The sequence below is a fragment of the Rhinopithecus bieti genome, unplaced genomic scaffold (assembly GCF_001698545.2).
Source record: "Rhinopithecus bieti isolate Rb0 unplaced genomic scaffold, ASM169854v2 scaffold_20150, whole genome shotgun sequence".
Taxonomy (NCBI): domain Eukaryota; kingdom Metazoa; phylum Chordata; class Mammalia; order Primates; family Cercopithecidae; genus Rhinopithecus; species Rhinopithecus bieti.
The window spans coordinates 5,373,272-5,392,464 of record NW_016810565.1 but is presented as its reverse complement, the minus strand read 5'-3'; the positions used below and the strand labels follow the sequence as shown (position 1 = coordinate 5,392,464).

General features: G+C 41.9%; 1 protein-coding gene across 4 annotated transcripts in view; it reads left to right on the top strand.

The window, feature by feature from the left end:
* EML1 (EMAP like 1) overlaps positions 1 to 19,193 on the top strand; it is a 210,124-nt gene that overhangs the window by 118,213 nt on the left and 72,718 nt on the right. For all 4 annotated transcript variants that reach the window (XM_017892320.1, XM_017892322.1, XM_017892321.1 and 1 more), the window contains exon 3: positions 12,531 to 12,663. In XM_017892320.1, the coding sequence (XP_017747809.1) occupies positions 12,531 to 12,663 (133 nt within the window). The remainder of the gene's footprint in view (positions 1 to 12,530; positions 12,664 to 19,193) is intronic.

Below are 19,193 nucleotides of genomic sequence, written 5' to 3'. Positions count from 1 at the left end.
GGCGTGCCCAAGAGTTTTATTTTCTTGATTAAGAATGACATTTGAATTTCATAACTGCACAGAAAAATAAATTTTTTCGTAGTCGTCTGATATTTCTTTATAAACATTCTTTTCCTAACTGAAAGTAAATCAAAGCTTAGTTGCCAGAAGGTCACACCAAGAAGTAGAAAAAACGATTCACAAGAAAGCAGGTGAGTGGGCTGCATCCCTGAATGGAGGGACCTTGGGCTCCCTACTTTCTGTGCAGCTAATTAGAGGACAGTGGAAACAGGGGCAGGAGGGGCGTGCCTGTGGGAGGGGTGTGCCCATGGGAGGGGTGTGCCTGCAGGAGGGGTGCGCCTGCAGCAGCTGCCCTGACTGTGCTCATCTTTGAGGGAGCTGCCATGTGGGCACTTGGGAACTGGTGCCCATACCTCTCTGTCTTTAGAGCTGGCTCTGTGTAGTCGTGGTTGGAGTGGGGCATCTTTTAGGCGGGATGGATTTTAGGCAAATCCCCTTTGGTTTTAAGTGGCCACACAATTATCACTTCATAATATTTTGACCTGCCATCCTCATATAGACTTGAAGTAGCCTGGACACATGACATTCTTATTTTTATTTCTGAGACAGGTTCTTGCTCTGTTGCCCAAGCTGGAGTGCAGTGGTGTGATATTGGTTCTCTGCAACCTCCGCCTCCTGAGTTCAAGCGATTCTCCAGCCTCAGCTTCCCGAGTAGCTGGGACTACAGGCACACGCCACCACACCCAGCTAATTTTTTTGTATTTTTAGTAGACACAGGGTTTCACCATGTTGGCCAGGCTGGTCTTGAACTCTTGACCTTAGGTGATCCTCCTGCCTTGGCTTCCCAAAGTGCTGAGATTACAGGCGTGAGCCACTGCATCTGACCTGCATTCTTATTTTTAAATATCAAGTGATTTTCTCCCCCAGAGTTAGTTATTTAATGCTCAGGGCTGACTCAGTATGTCGAGGTTTGGGTGTACAGCTTTTGCTGTCTGCCGAGTGCTGGGGATGGCTGTGCCACCAAGAAGCAGGCGGGTACTCTCTGGGGGTCCTGCTCAAAGCCTGTGCGGGAAGAATGCATGTCTTTCTGCTGCCATAGCCGCTGCCTAGTTTTTAGGCTGCAGTCAACAGTCACTGGCCTCAGTAGTACCTGTGGGGCCATAGATAATCATTCTGATTCCTTTCCACAAGAATACTCCACTTCTCTGAAGAATGTTATCATGACCTCTAAGCTTTGACTAACTGTATCACTCTTCATATGCCTTGATTAGTATAACAATGAGAACTGCAGGTTCGTGGAAATAATTCACTAACAACTAAGGTCAAGGCTTCCTGAAATGGGGAGAGATTGTGGCCCACTGTAATGTGCTGGGCCTGTGGATAGGTATTCTGTAGAGAGGGAGCTGTCACTTATTCTCCTGTCCCTGCCGTTGGCCTGCTTGCCCCAGTTACCCAGGTCTTCTTTCCCTTGAGAATACTGCGTTGGGTCTTAGGATTTCCTCAGTCTCTGTGAGCTCCCCAGACTCTGTTTTCTCCTTTTCCTTTGATATTTTTTAAGAGTTTTTCGGAGTTGCAGTTGGAGTGGGGCAATACTCTGGTAGCAGAATATAGTGAACAGACCCCTTAGATATTGCTATTGTGAGTGTAAGTACAGACAAATGATGGATGAATAAGGGAATTCATTGCAGCACTGTGCACACTGGAGAAAAATTGGATGGGAAACAATAAGGGAGCAGCAAGCAGTAGGGGCATGGCCAGAAGATGATGGTGCCTCCATATGATTAAATGCTGTGTGGTCTTTAAAAATGTTTGTGTTACTGGTACAAGAGGGAAAATGCTTATGCATTACAGAGTCAAATGCAGGCTATAAAACTGTATATACTGTATCGTTTCAACTAAATAGACAAAACTTATGCAAAGAAGACTGGAATGAAGTACTGTATAGCAAAAGTAATTCACGGGTTTTTTCCTGAGTAATAGGATTATGAATTTTTAAATACTTTTAGTTAGTTTCTAAATGTTCTGTGGTGTGTATTTCTTAATAAGCAGAAGGAATTTGTGTTCTAAAAAATCACTTCTGGCCGGGCGCAGTGGCTCAAGCCTGTAATCCCAGCACTTTGGGAGGCCGAGACGGGCGGATCACGAGGTCAGGAGATCGAGACCATCCTGGCTAACATGGTGAAACCCTGTCTCTACTAAAAATACAAAAAACTAGCCGGGCGACGTGGCGGGCACCTATAGTCCCAGCTACTCGGGAGGCTGAGGCAGGAGAATGGCGTGAACTCGGGAGGCGGAGCTTGCAGTGAGCTGAGATCCGGCCACTGCACTCCAGCCTGGGTGGCAGAGCGAAACTCCGTCTCAAAAAAAAAAAAAATCACTTCTTTCTTTCCGTTGAATCTGAGGTCAACAGCAGGGCTCATGGCAAATGTTAGGAGGCCAGGGGTTCGCTCACATGTGTTTTCGAGAAGACAGGGAGTCGTTTGGAGTTCAAGCAATCCATTGTATACACATACAGCTAATTTTCATGTTAGCGCAGGGATTTTTAAAATGTAAAATGTAGATGAAAATATAGTTGTGCCATGTATCTGGGATCGTCTGTTTTGTTATGCATTACCCAGTGAGTAGCTCGTATTTCCCATTTGAAATTTTGCTTGTCTGTTCAGACTAGTTAGGCAGCTTCCCTTTTAAAGTACTTTAATATGAAATACTTTAATATTCCTTTGCAACTTTTAAAATCGGTTATATCAATAGTGGATCTATGAATTAGAAGATCAAAGAATTATAATAATTATTGGCTTCATTAATTAATGGATCAGAGAATTACTAAATATAACCAGAAGGCTTCTGTTGGAGAGGTTAATAAGCAAGTCAGTCCTGCCATTCCAAGACATCGAAACCCTCTAGCCTCAGAACATAGCCTCTGCAACCACTGTCAAAAGCCAACTACAGATTTTTAGCTGTGAGAAGCCTGTGCTACACTGGCACTTAACACTGATATTCAGAATACTACTCATAGGTACCAGGTATTGATTGACCAAGGGCTGGACTTTGCAGCAGACATTTTGGATGTATTAGCTCATTTTACCCCTCCACGTTTCTGTGAGGCAAGTGTCGTTGTACCCATTTTATAGATGAGAATGAAGCCTCTGGGAGGTTTAGTGATTTGTCAGGCTACACAAGGGCCAAATCTGGGACTGGACCCCAAGGCCCGGCTGACGTGTTCTTTCTGCCATCTGCATTGCCTCACTGTGCATGCCTCTAGCAATATTCCATAAGTTAGCATTATTCACACTAAACCAAATATTTAAAACATGAATATAATTTGAAAATCTTTTTTCAAGGTTTAATTTGATTTGCAAAGTATGCCAAATACATTAGATCATATTCAGCACATCATTGTGTGAAATATTATGTTACGGTCTCTTCACAAGTTTTATTAGGTAGGTGCAACTGACAAATTAAAATTTTTAAGCTCTTGGCAGTCGATGGCATTAGTGAATAATTAACTTAGTTCTGTATCCTAGTTAACCAAAATTAAGGAGCAAATGACTTTTGCTTTTTCTCTTGTCGACTGCACTTTCTCCTTACAAATTGGCAATTTACAGAAAAACATCTTTTCTCTCTTGCTGTTTTAGGTAGAACATACTAGAGAACATACTATAGTTTATTTTGTTTCTTTCGCTAGCTGCCCTCTCCAGTGTAGGTGGGTATTCTGCAGTGATTTATAGAACAGGGTTTAGTAGGTGTTTGTAGTTTTTCAGAGATTAAAAAAGACGTTTCAAATTGTGTATTATGAAAATGTCCTCAAATGTGTACAAAGGTAGAAAGAAGAGTACCTTTTACCTGCCATTCTCATTTATCAATATGTGGTCAGTTATCATTACGACCCTCTTCTACTACCCCCTCACCCCATACTGGATTATTTTAAAGCAAATCTAAGACACTATATCATTTTATCATATGATATGTAAATATGTCAGTATGTAATTTCTAAGATATAGACTCTCTTCTAAAGTCCATAATGGCTGGGTGTGGTGGCTCATGCCTGTAATCCCAGCACTTTGGGAGGCTGAGGCGGGTGGATCACTTGAGCCCACGAGTTAGACACTAGCCTGGGCAACATGGTGAAACCCCATTTCTACAAAAAATACCGAGATTAGCCTTGTGTAATGGCGCAAACCTGTAGCCCCAGCTATGCTGGTGGCTGAGGCAGGAGGATCACTTGAGCCCAGGAGGTGGAGGCTGCAGTGAGCCGAAGTCACACAACTCACATCAGCCTGGGTAACAGGACAAGACCCTGTCTCAAAAAAAAAAGCAAAAATAAAAATAAAGTCTATAATAATACCATTATTACACTTAAAAACTAATAATTGCTTCATATCATTTAATAGCAAGTCAGCAGATTTCCCTAATTGTCCATGAATGACTTTTTATAGCAGTTTTATTGAAATATAATTCACATACCATAAAATTGACTCTTTTAAAATGTATGATTCATTGATTTTTAGTATAAGTTGTAAAACCATCACCACTGTCTAATTTTAGAAAATTTTTATCACCCGAAAAGAAACCCCTCGCCGATGAGCAGTCGTTTCCAGTTGCTCCCTCCCCCCAGTCCCTGGCAACCACTAGTCTACATCACGTCTCCATAGATTTGACACCTTGGATGTTTTCTGGAAATGAAATCATACAATATGTGGTCTTTTGCCACTGTCTTCTCCCACTTAGCATAATTGTTTTCAAGGTTCACCCATGTTCGAGCATACATCATTCCTTTTCATTGTCAAATAATATTCCACTGGATGCAACCTTTTGTTTATCCATTTATCAGTCAATGAGCATTTCGGTTGTTAATACATGACTATGAAATCAGTTCATTAATGTCTTTTTCCCCATTTATATTTCTATTACATTGAATTTTTAATGTTACAGGATTCTTGCACTGCTAGATCCATGCCTAAGAATTCAAATGAAAACACATGGTATGATGGACAGCCTCATTTACCTTGATTCATGTGCCTTTTGATAATTTCGAAACTTTTTTAAAGTGATGCAGTAAGAGACAGAGTTGTAGGGCTTCAGATTTCTGGCCAGTAGATACAAAGTAGCATGCTGTCTTGTTCTGAACCTTGTTCTTTTTACTGAGCGGTGTGGCCTACAAGGCATTCCTTTGCAGTGTCTAGAGCTTCTCCTCATTCCCTTTTTTTTTTTTTTTTTTTTTAGACAGAGCTTTTGCTGTTGTTGACCAGGCTGGCAAGCAATGGCGCGATCTCGGCTCACCGCAACCTCCGCCTCCCGGGTTCAAGCGGTTCTCCTGCCTCAGCCTCCCGAGTAGCTGGGATTACAGGCATGCGCCTCCACGCCCAGCTGTTTTTTGTATTTTTAGTGGAGACGGGGTTTCTCCATGTTGGTCAGGCTGGTCGTGAACTCCCGACCTCAAGTGATCTACCCTCCTCGGCCTCCCAAAGTGCTAGGATTATAGGCGTGAGTCACCGCACCCAGCCTCCTCATTCCTTTTACAGCTGCACGGTGCTCCCTTGCAAGGAGATGCCATGGTGTATTCAGCCAGTCCCTGCAACAGGCTTTGGTTTTGCAAATTGTGCTGCAGTGATTGTCCGTGTGCGTAGGGCATTTTGTATTTTTGCCAGTATATTTAGGACAGGTGCCTAGAGATAGGGGTGCTGGGTCAGAGGTGCACCTGTGATTTTGCTGGATGTTGGTGATGGTCATGATACGAGTCTCCTCCAGCACTCAGCTAATCATCTACTTTGTCTTATAACTTAGCAAAAGCAGATCTTTTCCAGTTCTAAATACAGACATTTTTCAAATTTTGAAATGGATAATTAGGAATTCTAGGCTCATAATGGTTAGATATGTTAAAAGTAAACTTTGAATTTCCTCATATAATCATGTATGTAATCATGTTTTTAACCCTAATGGGAGTTTTATATATCAAATATTGTACATTGCATTGTTGATGTGATGTAAGTTAAAAGGGTTTCTTGATCATTAGATTGCAACTTAATATCATAAAAATATGCATTAGTAGATTTGGCTAGCTTTACTAGAACTTCTAGATTTATTCATATCAACTGTAGTTTTGAAAATATATTATCATGGATAGTACTCTTGAAGTCTGGGTATTCCAATTCAACCATTTAGAATGATGAAAAAATTTTATTTCAGGCTTAATTATGAATGTTTTTGGACCTGAGATTTTTAAAACCTTGGTTAGATTTCAGTTACCAAACTATGGCGTCATATTTCAGGGAATCTAACTCAAGGTAGTTTAAATAGTATGAAATATAACAGGAAACTGCTGAGCATAAATACTGCACCTATTACTGGAAACCAGTCTTCAGCTTGGTTGCCTTTCTCCCTCCCTTCACTTCCGGTGAGTTGGTAAGGTCTGTCCTCAGAGAGCCCTACTCACTGGGAAACTCACATGTTGCTTTACAGAACACTCTTCTCACATGAATGAAGATAACAGATTTCAGAGTGGGAAGATACCTTAAGGAACACTTTTGACCAAAGCCTTTGCTTTATGGGTAAGGAAAACGGGACCCAGAGGACCTGACCTATGGACACATGGCTAGGTGGGGACACAGCAGGGACTGGTGCCCCGGCCCCTAACTCCCAGACCTGAGTTCCTTCCCCCATGCTCCACTACCTCCCCCACTGTGCCTTGGTGTAAGTGCAGGAAGTAAGTGGCTGTTTTGGGTGAGAATGTGAGAATGTGCCTGGGGTTCTACTCCAAATCTGTGTACATGATAAGCAGCCCGTGGGTTCTCACTGGCTCTGATTCTGCCTCTGGTACCACTTGACCATAGCATTTCATTCTCTTCACATTATATTCAGGATACAAAATTGCACCCAGTGTCCACAATAGAGTATTTTATTGTTGGGATGTAGCCAGGGGATAATGGCTACCACTTCTAGGGTGTCTACTATGTGCCAGGCACTGTGCTAGAAACTTCGCATTCCTCATTCCTAATCCTCACAGCAGTCCTGCAAGGTGAGCACTCTGACCTTATTTTAGAAAAAATCCAAGGCTTGGGCTATGTCTTCCAGCTCAGCTGAGGATGAGTCCAGTCCTGTGGGCCTCGAGGGACCTTGCGCTCCTTCACCTGGGCACCTCTGACCCCCAAAGACAGGATTCCAGCCATCCTGCAATCCTTCCACCGGATGCATTCCAAACACGGTGTTTCTCAGGCTCCTTTCATCTGAGAAATTCTCCTTTTGGTGCTGTGTTTGTTGCTGTGTTTTGCCTCTAGGAACAATTTAAAATTTTTTTTTTAAACAACGCTTTCATGAACCAAAAGAATATCTCATATCTTAGTGTCATCTGGAAGCTAGGGATCCATTTATCTTAGCACTTGAGGAGCAGAAAATTGTGTCTGAACCTTCCCTAGTGCTATGTCACTTCTGCATTTTTAAAGAGCCCTTATCTGAAAATGATTCATTACAGCTGCTCCTCTTTTCCTGCCGTCTTCAAGATCCAGGCTGGCACCTATTCAGACTCGACACTAGGAGGTATTTTTCCTTCCACCAGGTTTTCTTACAGCAGAGAGCTTTCTTCCTGGAGTGGCTAATAATTTTTAGACATGGTAACGTGAAAGAAACCTGGCGTGATGTCATGTGCAAAATAGGTACTTAGTAAGCACGATGGTGGTGGGGGTTACATTGCTACTTAATCAGCCAGTGGTTACAAAAACCCAAGGATGTTATCGAGACAGGGATGAGCCGTAATTGGATCTTGCTGAAGTTGGGATCAGTCCAACTTCTCAGTCATTCCAAGAGTAGTCACTGTGCGTCCCCCTCCCGCTTCCCATCCCTCTCCTCTTCCTCCTCTTCCCACCCTCTATTTTTCTTTCATGATCTCTCATCACAACTTTAATATTCTATTTGCTTCTGAGGCTACTCTATTATATTTTAAGATATAAAATATACACTTTTTATATATTTTATATATTTTATATTTTATGGGAATGCCTCCTGCATTGCATCTGATTTTCTTTTCATGGGCTTTTAAAATCGTATTTTCTATTCTTTTGAGAAAAGGACAACAGTAGATTGTTAGGAGATTGAATTTTGAAATTGTAACTCAAGAAAGAGTGAACAACTTAGTAGTGACTCCAAAATGGCTACATAATGTCTTCTCTTAGAAGAAAGGTTTTTGTTATTGAAATTGAACCAAGTTAAATTTCCAATGTATGTTGACTCCTTTCTGTGTGTAGGCCTGGGAGCAGGTGCTAGCTTCAAGAATCCTGCAGTCAGTGGAGTAGACAGACTGTTGGATTTAGCATTCCAAGTGTGACGACGGTGGCTAAGGCAAAGCGGTGTGGGAGCATGGAGGAGGCCCCACTTTATTTTACGTTAAAGAGAGAAGGAAGATTGGCCCTCAGCTTTAGGGACTGGAAAGTTCCAGCATGTTAAAAATTTGGCATATTATACAGTTTTGTTGTTGGTAATATTTTAAGAGCCTAAATAGAGGCAGATTTAATTCTATAATGAACAAAATCTGCTAGCTCTTTTATTTGTTTGTTTGGAGATGGAGTCTCCCTGTGTTGCCCAGGCTGGAGTGCAGTGACACGATCTCGGCTCACTGCAACCTCCGCCTCCCGGGTTCAAGCAATTCTCCTGCCTCAGCATTCTTAGTAGCTGGGATTACAGGCACATGCCACCACAGCCGGCTAATTTTTCTGTTTTTAATAGAGAGGAAGTTTCACCATGTTGGCCAGGCTGGTCTCAAACTCCTGTCCTCAGGTGATCCACCTGCCTCAGCCTCCCAAAGTGCTGGGATTACAGGAGTGAGCCACTATGCCCGGCCTCTGCTAGCATTTTTAAATGAACTTTTTGTTCTAGGATAGTTTTAGATTTCTAGAAAAGTTGTAAGCACAGAAGTTTCCCATAGACACAGTACCCAGTTTCGCCTATTATTACCATCTTACATTAGTATGGTACATTTGTCACAACTAGTGGACCAATATTAATATGTTATTATTAATTAATGGCCATGCTCTATTGGGATTTCCTTAGTTTGTCCCTTAAGCCCTTTTGGTTCCAGATTCCCATGCAGGATAACGCATGATCTTTAGTTACCCTGGCTCCTCAGCCTCCTCCAGGCTGACGGTCTTCCTTGTTTTTGATGATCTTGACAGTTTTGAAGAATACTGAGTAGAGAGTTCATTGACTCTCCTTCAACTTGGCTTCGTGTGATGTTTTTCTCATGGATAGACTCAGGTTATGGGCTTTCGGGAGGAAGGCACAGAGGTAAAGTGCCGTTCTCATCTTATCAGCACATCCCGTCCAAGGGTGCATGCCATCAACATGGCTCATCACTGTGGTTGTTGACCTTGGCCACCTGGCCGAGGGAGTGTTGGTCAGGTCTGTCCACTGGAAAGTGACTTCTCCCCCAACTTCATCACTTGACTGTTAGAAGGAAGTCATCATGCGCCAGCTACACTTAAGGAGTGGCAGATTATATTCTACCTTCCTGAGGGTGGGGTAGCCACATAAATTATTCAGAATATAGCTGCATGGGGATTTGTCTGTTCTCTTCATTTATATATTTACCCAATCATTTATTTATATATACTGCAGCATAAACTTACAGATACTTGTTGTGTAATTTGGGTTATAACCAAATACTATGTTATTTGTTTTGTGGCTCAAATTGTTCCAGCTTTGGCCTTTGGGAGCTCTTTCAGTTAGGTCCTGTGTCCGTTTGACTTGCCCCCACCAGAGTAGTGTCTTTTGGTTTTATTGTTGTTGTCCGAGCACTTCTTTAACAGGAGACTCCAGATTCATGTGTTCCCTGCCCCAGCCCTACGTGCAGCTGCTTCCCCTGGAGGCCTGCTTTCTTCTGCTACAGAACAGCCTTGGAAACCAAGGTTTGGGCATTGGGTGTCATTGCTTTAGGCCCTCTCAGCAGACAGGGCTCAGAAGCATGTGTTTATACTAACCTGTGTGTGTGTGTCTATGTATGTATTTATACTTACGTATCTGCATCTGTGTTAAGGGAAACCTGAGTCTGCCCTGATGTCTCTACTCTAGTGGCACATGGTTCATTCCCACCATCTCCCCTTGCTTATCCATCACCTCCTCTCCAACAGTGAGAGACCTGCCCCTGCCATCCTCCATCTTTTTATGTAATTGTTCCATCCTGGTGTTCCTGTGTAGTGGTTTCAGAATTGTTAGCCTCCACCTTTGTGGGAAGCAGCCTTCCTAACTAAAATGCAGTGCTGATATGCAGTTCCTGTTCTCTTTAGTTTTACAGTCTCTACTCATTTCCAGAATGACTTAGGTCAGCACCTTCCTTCCCCCCCACTGCCTTCAGTGAGGTTGTCATATTATTGTCATACAATCTTCATTCCATCCTGGGGTTTCCCCGTCTCCTAGTCAGTTTTACTTGCATACTTCAAGGTTCACTCTTGGTGCTGTAAGGGTCTCTGGGCTTTGACAAGGCATCATGTCACATATCCCTCACGATGGTATCTTACAGAATAGTTTTATCACCATAGAAGACCTCCTTTACGCCACCTATTCAGCCCCTGCCCTGCAACCTCTGACAGCCACAAATCGATTTTCTGTCTTTAGTTTGCCTTTACTCAAATGTCATATAAATGCAGTCATACAACATGGAGCCTCTCAGACTTGCTGCTTTCCTTTAGCAATGTGGATTTCAGATGTGGTTTGCTTCATTCCTTTTATCACCAACTCATATTCCATTGTATGGATGGGCCAGTCTGTTTATCTATTCACCTATCAGAGGACATCCTGGTCGCTTCCAGTTTTTGACGATTGTAAATAAAGCAGCTCTAAATATTTACATGTGGGTTTGTGCAGACATAAGTTTTCAGATCAATTGGGTAAATACCTAGTGTCAGTACAATTACCGGATCATATGGTGAAACTATATTTAGCTTTATAAGAAACTGCCAGACTGTCTTCCACAGTGGCTGTACTATTTTTCATTCCCACCAGCAAGGAATGAGAGTTCCTATTGATCGGCATCCTGGCCATCAATTGGTATTTTGTCTGTCTTTTTGGATTTCAGCCATTCTAATAGGTGTATAGAAGTATCTCATTATTGTTTTAATTTGCATTTCCCTAATGACAAATGATGTCGAGCATCTTTTCATATGCTTATTTGCCATCTGTATATGTCTTCTTTGGTGAAGTGTCTTTTCAGATCTTTTGCCCATTTTTTTAATTGGGCTGTTTGTTTTCTTACCATTGAATTTGAGGAGTTCTTTTTATATTCCTTATACAAGTCTTTTATCAGATATGTGATGTGCAAATATTTTCTCCTAATCTATGCCTTGTATTTTAATCCTCTTAAGTTCTTTTGCAAATTTTTAAAAATGTTAATGAAGTCCAAGCTATCAATTTTTTTCTTTCATGGATTGTGCTTTTGGTATTAGATCTAAAAACTCATCACCAAATCACTTTCTTCTAGAAGTTTTGTAGTTTTGCATTTTAAATTTAGGTTTATGGGCCGTTTTGAGTTAATCTTTGTGTAGGGTGTGAGGTTAGTGTCTAGGTTCCCTTTGTTGAAAAGATGAAGATCTTGGCTGGGCATGGTGGCTCATACCTGTAATCCCAACACTTTGGGAGGCTGAGGCAGGCGGATCACCTGAGGTCAGGAGTTCGAGACCAGCCTGGCCAACATGGTGAAACCCCGTCTCTACTAAAAATACAAAAATTAGCTGGGCATGGTAGCCAGCATCTGTAATCCCAGCTACTCGGGAGGCTGAGGTAGGAGAATTGCTTGAACCCAAGAGACTGAGGTGGCCAAGATTGTGCCACTGCACTCCAGCCTGAGCAACAAGAGCGAAACTCTGTCTCAAAAAAAAAAAAAAAGAAAAAGATGATCCTTTCTCCAAGGAATTGCCTTCATGTCTTTGTCAGTGTTGCTAGTGTTTCAAAATTCATGCCCTTTTCCTTTCTACCTAGCTTACGTTCTGTAAAACAGTGGTCCCCAGCCTTTTTGGTACCAAGAAAATTGTGGAAGATGATTTTCCATAGAAGTGGGGTGGGTGTTGGGGATGGTTTTGGGACGATTCAAGCATGTTACATTCATTGTGTGCCTTCTTTCTATTATTATTACATTTTAATATATAATGAAATAATTACACAACTCACCGTAATGTAGAATCAATGGCAGTCCTGAGCTTGTTTTCTCGCAACCAGATAGTCCCATCTAGGGTTGATGGGAGATAGTAACAGATCATCAGGCATTAGATTCTCATAAGGAGCGCTCAGCCTAGATCCCTTGCTTACACGGTTCACAAGAGTTTGCACTCCTAAGAGAATCTAATCTGATCTGACAGGAGGTAGAGCTCAGGTGGTAACATGAGTGATGGGTAGCAACTGTAAATACAGATGACGAGTTGCTCACTCACTCACTGCTCACCTCCTCCTGCTGTGTGGCGTCATCTTCCTAACAGGAGGTTGAGGACCCCTGCTGTAAAATGTTACCTTTACAAAAGGGAAGTTTCTGATATTATTTTCTGCTTGTCTTACAGCAAGACCACTGATGCAGACCCTGCCTTTAAGAACCACTGTCAACAATGGCACTGTGTTACCAAAGAAACCTAGTGGCTCTCTACCGTCCCCCTCTGGGGCCAGGAAAGAAACTGCTGTGCCAACAACCAAAAGGTGAGCCAGAAGCAGGGCCTTAAAGGAACTCTAAAAGCAGTTCTCTCTTCGATCCCAAAATGAGTATTACTTTTTAAAATGATATTGTACAATTTCTTCTCTGAGTTAAAGCTTATAAAAGTCCAACATTTTGTATGTTGCCGTAACAGGAACTAGTTAAGTTTATTATTATTCTTGTTTTAGATTTACTTGTGTTGCCTTTGAAACCTCACTGGCTAAAACCACAGTGTGGTGTTTTGTATTTTTACTTAAAGTTCTCTTTTGAAAAAACAAATGTTAGTATAACCTGGGTAAAAATAAATAACTGTTCCCAAGTCCATACTGGGAACATGACAAAATTCAGATTGCCATGGCAACCTCAGATTTTTCTCTATGCAATTTGGATAAGCTCATGCTTTCAAAATGTACCCAACAGTGGAGTCTAAATATTGATGTTGTCTGTCACAAAGAGCACAGTTTGCTCTTAACTTTGGTATTATTTTGTAATTGCCATTTAAAGATTTTTATATTTTAGGGCCAGGTGCTTTGGCTTACACTTATAATCCCAGTACTTTGGGAGGCCAAGGTGGGGAGATCACTTGGGCTCAGGAGTGTGAGACCAGCCTACCTTAACGTTTTTAAGTGTAGAGTTCAGTAGTGCTAGCCAGGCTCAGTGGCTCATGCCTGTAATTCCAATACTTTGGGAGGCCGAGGCAGGTGGATCGTCTGAGGTCAGGAGTTTGAGACCACCCTGACCAACATGGCAAAACCCCGTCTCTACTAAAAATACAAAAATTAGCTGGGCACGGTGGCACATGCCTGTAATCCCAGCTACTTGGGAGGCTGAGGCAGGAGAATCACTTGAACCTGGAAGGCCAAGGTTGCAGTGAGTCGAGATCACACCATTGCACTCCAGCCTGGGTGACAAGAGCGAAACTCCATCTAAAAAAAAAAAAAAGAGTTCAGTAGTGTTAAGTATATTCACACATCTGCTGTTGTGCAACAGAGCTCTAGAACTTTTTCATTAGGCAAAATGGAAATTCTAGACCCATTAAATAGTAAGTCCCCCTCTATTCTCCCCACTGCCTTGACAGCCACACCTCTACTTTTTGTTGCTATGATTCTGACTGCATTAGGTATTTCACAGAAGTGGGATCATCTAAGTAGTGCTTGTCCTTTTGTGACTGGCTTACTTTGCTTAGCATAATGTCCTCGACATGCATCCATATGTAGCATGTGACTGATTTTCTTTTTAAGGCTGGATAATATTGCATTGTGTGTATATATCATATTTTGCTTTTTATTTTAATTTTAGATTCAGGGGGTATGTGTGGAGGTTGGTTACAAGGGTGTATTTGTGATGCTGAGGTTTGGGCTTCTGTTGATCCCGTTACCCAGATAGTGAAGATAATACCAAATAGGAAGTTTTTCAGCCATTACCCACCTCTCTCCCACCCTCCTTTTGGAGTCCCCAGTGTCTGTTATCCCCATCTTTATCATATTTTGTTTATCCATTCATCCATCACAGGCTATTCTGTACCATTTATCTGCACATCTGTCCTTATGGCCAATACCCTACCATCTTGATTACTCTTGCTTTTTTTTTTGTTTTTTTTTTTTGAGGCGGAGTCTCGCTCTGTCGCCCGGACTGGAGTGCAGTGGCTGGATCTCAGCTCACTGCAAGCTCCGCCTCCCGGGTTTGCGCCATTCTCCCGCCTCAGCCTCCCGAGTAGCTGGGACTACAGGCGCCTGCCACCTCACCTGGCTAGTTTTGTATTTTAGTAGAGACGGGGTTTCACTGTGTTAGCCAGGATGGTCTCGATCTCCTGACCTCGTGATCCGCCCGTCTCGGCCTCCCAAAGTGCTGGGATTACAGGCTTGAGCCACCGCGCCCGGCCGATTACTCTTGCTTTTAGTATGTTTCAAAATCAGGGAATGGGAGGCCCCCAACTGTATTGTTCTTTTTCATGATTGTTTTGGCTATTTAGGATCCCTTGATATTCCATATGAATTTTAGGATAGTTTTTTTCTATTTCTGCAAAAAATGCCATTGGGATTTTGATAGAGACTGCATTAAATCTGCATATCACTTTGAGTAGTATGGACATTAAGCAATATTAAGTCTTCCAATCCATAAACATAGGATGTCTTTCTCTTTTTTTGTATTTTCTTTTAGCAAGGTTTTGTGGTTCTCAGTGTATAAGTCTTCTATCTCCTTGGTTAAAGTTATTCCTAAGTGTTTTATCCTTTTTGATGCTGCAGTAAATAGAATTAATTTCTTAACTTCCTTTTCAGCTTGGTCATTGTTATTGTATAGAAATGCATCTGATTTTTGTGTGTTGGTTGTGTATCCTGAAACTTTGTTGAAATTATGTATTAGTCCTCACAATTTTTTTCTGGAATCTTTAGGGTTCTCTAAGTATAAGATTCTGTCATCTGTAGACAGGTAGTTTTACTTTGGATCCTTTCCTATTTGGATGCCTTTCATTTCTTTCTCCTGTCTAATTGCTCTGGCTAGGACTTCGAGTACTATGTTGAATAATAGTGGCAAGAGTGGGTGTCTTGCCTTCTTCCTGGTTTTAGAGGAAAAGATTTCAGTCTTTTACCGTTGAGTATTTATTTGAGCTATGGCCACTCAAATCTAGCATTTATTACGTTGAGGTAGTTTCCTTCTATTCCTAGTTTGTTTTGTTTTTATCATGAAAGGGTGTTGAATTTTGTCAAATGCTTTTTCTGCATCAATTGAAATGATCATGTGGTTTTTGTCTTTTGTTCTGTGAATATTGTATCACATTGATTGATTTTCATGTGTTGAATCATTCTTGCATTCCAAATATAAATCCCAGTTGGTCATGGTGTATAATCCATTTAATGTGCTGTTGAATTCAGTTTACTAGTATTTTGTTGAGGATTTTTTCATCAACATTCATCAGGGATATTGGTCTGTAGTTTTCTTGTATCTTTGTCTGGTTTTGGTATTAGAATAATGCTGGCCTCATGCAGTGATTTGGAAGTGTTCCCTCCTCCTCGATTCTTTGGAAGAGTTTAAGGAGGATTGGAATTTATCCTTTTTTAAATGTCTGATAGAATTCTCCGCTGAAGTCATCAGGTCCTGGGCTTTTCTTTGTTGGGAGATTTTTGATTACTGCTTCAGTCTCCTTACTAGTTCTAGGTCTGTTCATATTTTTTACTTCTTTATGATTCAGTCCTGGTGGGCTGTTTGTTTCTAGGGCTTATTCATCTGCTCTAGGTCACCCAATTTGCTGGCATATGCTTGTTCACAGTGGTCTCTTATAGTCCTTCTTGTTTTTGTTATATCAGTTGTAATGTCCTTTCATTTCTAATTTTAGTTATTTAAATTTTCTCTCTTTCTTTGTTAGTCTAGCTAAGGGTTTTTCAATTTGGTTGATCTTTTTTAAAAAACCAATTCTTGGTTTTGTTGATTTTTTTTTTCTGTTTTCTATTCTCGCCTTCATTTGTCTCTGCTCTAATCTTTATTATTTCCTTCCTTCTGCCAACTTTTGGTTTTATCTTTTTTTTTCTAGTTCCTTGAAGTATAAAGTCAGGAGGCTGATGTGAGATCTGTCTTCTTTTTATGGAAACTTTGATCACTGTAGACTTCCCTCTTAGTACCCCTTTAACTGCCTCCTGTAAGTTTTGGTATGTTGTATTTTCATATGTCTCCAGATATTTTTAAAATTTCTTTATGATTTCCTCTTTGACCATTGATTGTTCAAGAGTGAGTTGTTTAAAGATTCACTTTTTATTGTAGCAAATACAGGCATTCCTCATTTTATTGTGTCTGTCTTTATTGTGCTTTACCACATTTTTTTACAAATTGGAGGCGATGGCAACCCTGTGTTGCGTAAATCTATCAGCATCGTCTTTCCAACATGTACCCACTTCATGTCACATTTTGGTAATTCTCACAACATTACAAACTTTTTTGTTATCATTATGTCTGGAATGGTGATCAGTAATCTTTGGTGTTAATACTGTAATTGTTTTGGGGCACCCAAAACAGCACCCAGAGAAGGGGCAAACTTAATCCATAAATGCAGTTTGTGTCCTGACTGCTCTGCCCATTGTTTCCCTATCTCTCCCTCTCCATCGGCCTCCCGTTTCCCTGAGACACAACAGTATTGAAATAAGGCCATTTAGTAACCCTATAATGGCCTCTAAGTGTTCAAGTGAAGGAAAAGTCATACATTTCTCACTTTAAATCAAAAGCTAGACATGATTCGGCTTAATGAGGAAGGCATGTCAAAAGCCAGGGTAGACCATCATGTGGTTTAGATGTTTGTCTCCTCCACATTTCAAGTTGAAATGTGATCCCCAGTGTTGGAGATGGGCCTGGGAGGAGGTGTTTGGGTCATCAGCGTAGATCCCTCATGAACGTCTTGTTGCTGTCCTCACAATGAGTGAGTTCTTGCTGTGAGTTCACTCAAGGTCTGGTTGTTTAAAAGAGCGTGGCACCTCCTCCCCACTTGCTCCCTCTCTTGCCAAATGACGTGCCTGCCCCTGTCTTGTCTTCTGTCATGATTTAAAACTCCCTGAGACTGCACCAGAAGCTGAGCAGATGCCGGTGCCATGCTTCCTGGGCAGCCTGCGGAACTGTGAGGCCATTAAACCTCTTTTCTTTATAAATTACCCAGCCTCAGGCATTCCTTTATAGCTGCACTAAATGGACTCATGCAGGCCTGTTGTGCCAAACAGTTAGCCAAGCTGTAGATGCCAAGAAAAAGTTCTTGAAGGAAATTCGAAGTGTTACTCCAGTGAACATGTGAAAAAAAAAAAAAAAGTGACATCCTTATTCCTGATAGGGAGAAAGTTTGAGTGGTCAGAATAAAAAATCATACCAGGCACAACATTCCCTTAAGCCAAAGCCTAATACAGAGCAAGGCCCTAACTCTCTTCAATTTTATGAAATCTGAGAGAGGTGAGGAAGCTGTAGAAGAAAAGATTGAAGCCAGCAGAGGTTGGCTTATGAGATTAAGGAAAGATGCCCTCTCCATAACGTAAAAGTGCAAGGCAAAGCAGCAAGTACTATTGTAGAAGCTGCTACAGGTTATGCAGAAGACCTAGCTGGTTAAGATAACTGATGAAAGCAGCTACACTACACAACACATTTTAGGCCGGGCGCGGTGGCTCATGCCTGTAATCCCAGCACTTTTGGAGGCTGAGGCGGGCAGATCATGAGGTTAAGAGATCGAGACCATCCTGGCCAACATGGTGAAACCCGTCTCTACTAAAAATACAAAAAATTAGCTGGCGTGGTGGCGGGCGCCTGTAATCTCAGTTCCTTGGGAGGCTGAGGCAGGAGAATTGCTTGAACCCAGGAGGCAGAGGTTGCAGTGAGCCGAGATTGCGCCGCTGCACTCCAGCCTGGGCAAAAAGAGCGAAACTCTGTCTCAAAAAAAAAAGAAAATAAAAAGCAACAACAACACATTTTCAATGTAGACAAAACAGCCTTATATTGGAGGAAGGTGCCATCTAGGACTTTTATATGAGAAGTCAATACCTGGCTTCAAAGCTTCAGAGGAGAGACTGACTCTTGTTAGAGCCCAGTGTGGCTGGTGACTTTAAATTGGAGTCAGCGCTCATTTATCATTCCAAAAATCCTAGGACCCTTAAGAGTGATGCTAAATCTCTTCTGCCTGTGCTCTGTAAATGGAAGAAAACCTAGATGACAGCACATCTGTTACAGCAATATGATGTACTGAATATTTTGAGCCCATTGTTGAGGCCTACTGCTCAGAAGAAAAAGCTTCCTTTCCCAATACTACTATTCATTTACAGTGTACCTAGTCACCCAGGAGCTCCGATGGAGCGGTACAAGGAAATTAATGTTTTTATGCCAACTCACACAACATGCATTCTGCAGCCCTTGGATCAAGGAGTAATTTCAACTGTCAAGTTTTATTATTTAGGAAATACTTTTTTTTTTTTTTTTTGAGACAGAGTCTTGCTCTGTTGCCCAGGCTGGCATGCAGTGGTGTGATCCCAGCTCACTGCAACCTCTGCCTCTGGGTTCAAGTGATTCTCCTACCTCAGCCTCCCGAGTAGCTGGGATTACAGGTGCACACCACCATATCCAGTTAATTTTTTTGTATTTTTAGTAGAGACAGAGTTTCGCCATGTTGGCCAGGATGATCTCGATCTCTTGACCTCATAATCCGCCCTCCTCGGCCTCCCAAAGTGCTGGGATTACAGACGTGAGCCACCACACCTGGCAAGGCTATTGCTGCCATTGATAGTGATTCCTCTAATAGATCTGGGCAATGTCAATTGAAAACCTCTAGAAAGGATTCAACGTTCTAAATGCCTTTAAGAACATTTGTGGGGCCAGGCACAGTGGCTCACACCTGTAATCCCAGCACTTTGGGAAGTCGAGGCAGGAGGATTGCTTGAGTCCGGGAGACTGCAGTGAGCCATATTTGCGCTACTGCACTCCAGCCTGGGCAATGGAGTGAGACCCTGTCTCGAAGGAAAAAAAAAAAAGAACATTTATGATTCATGGGAGGAGGCCAAAATCTCAACATGAACAGAAG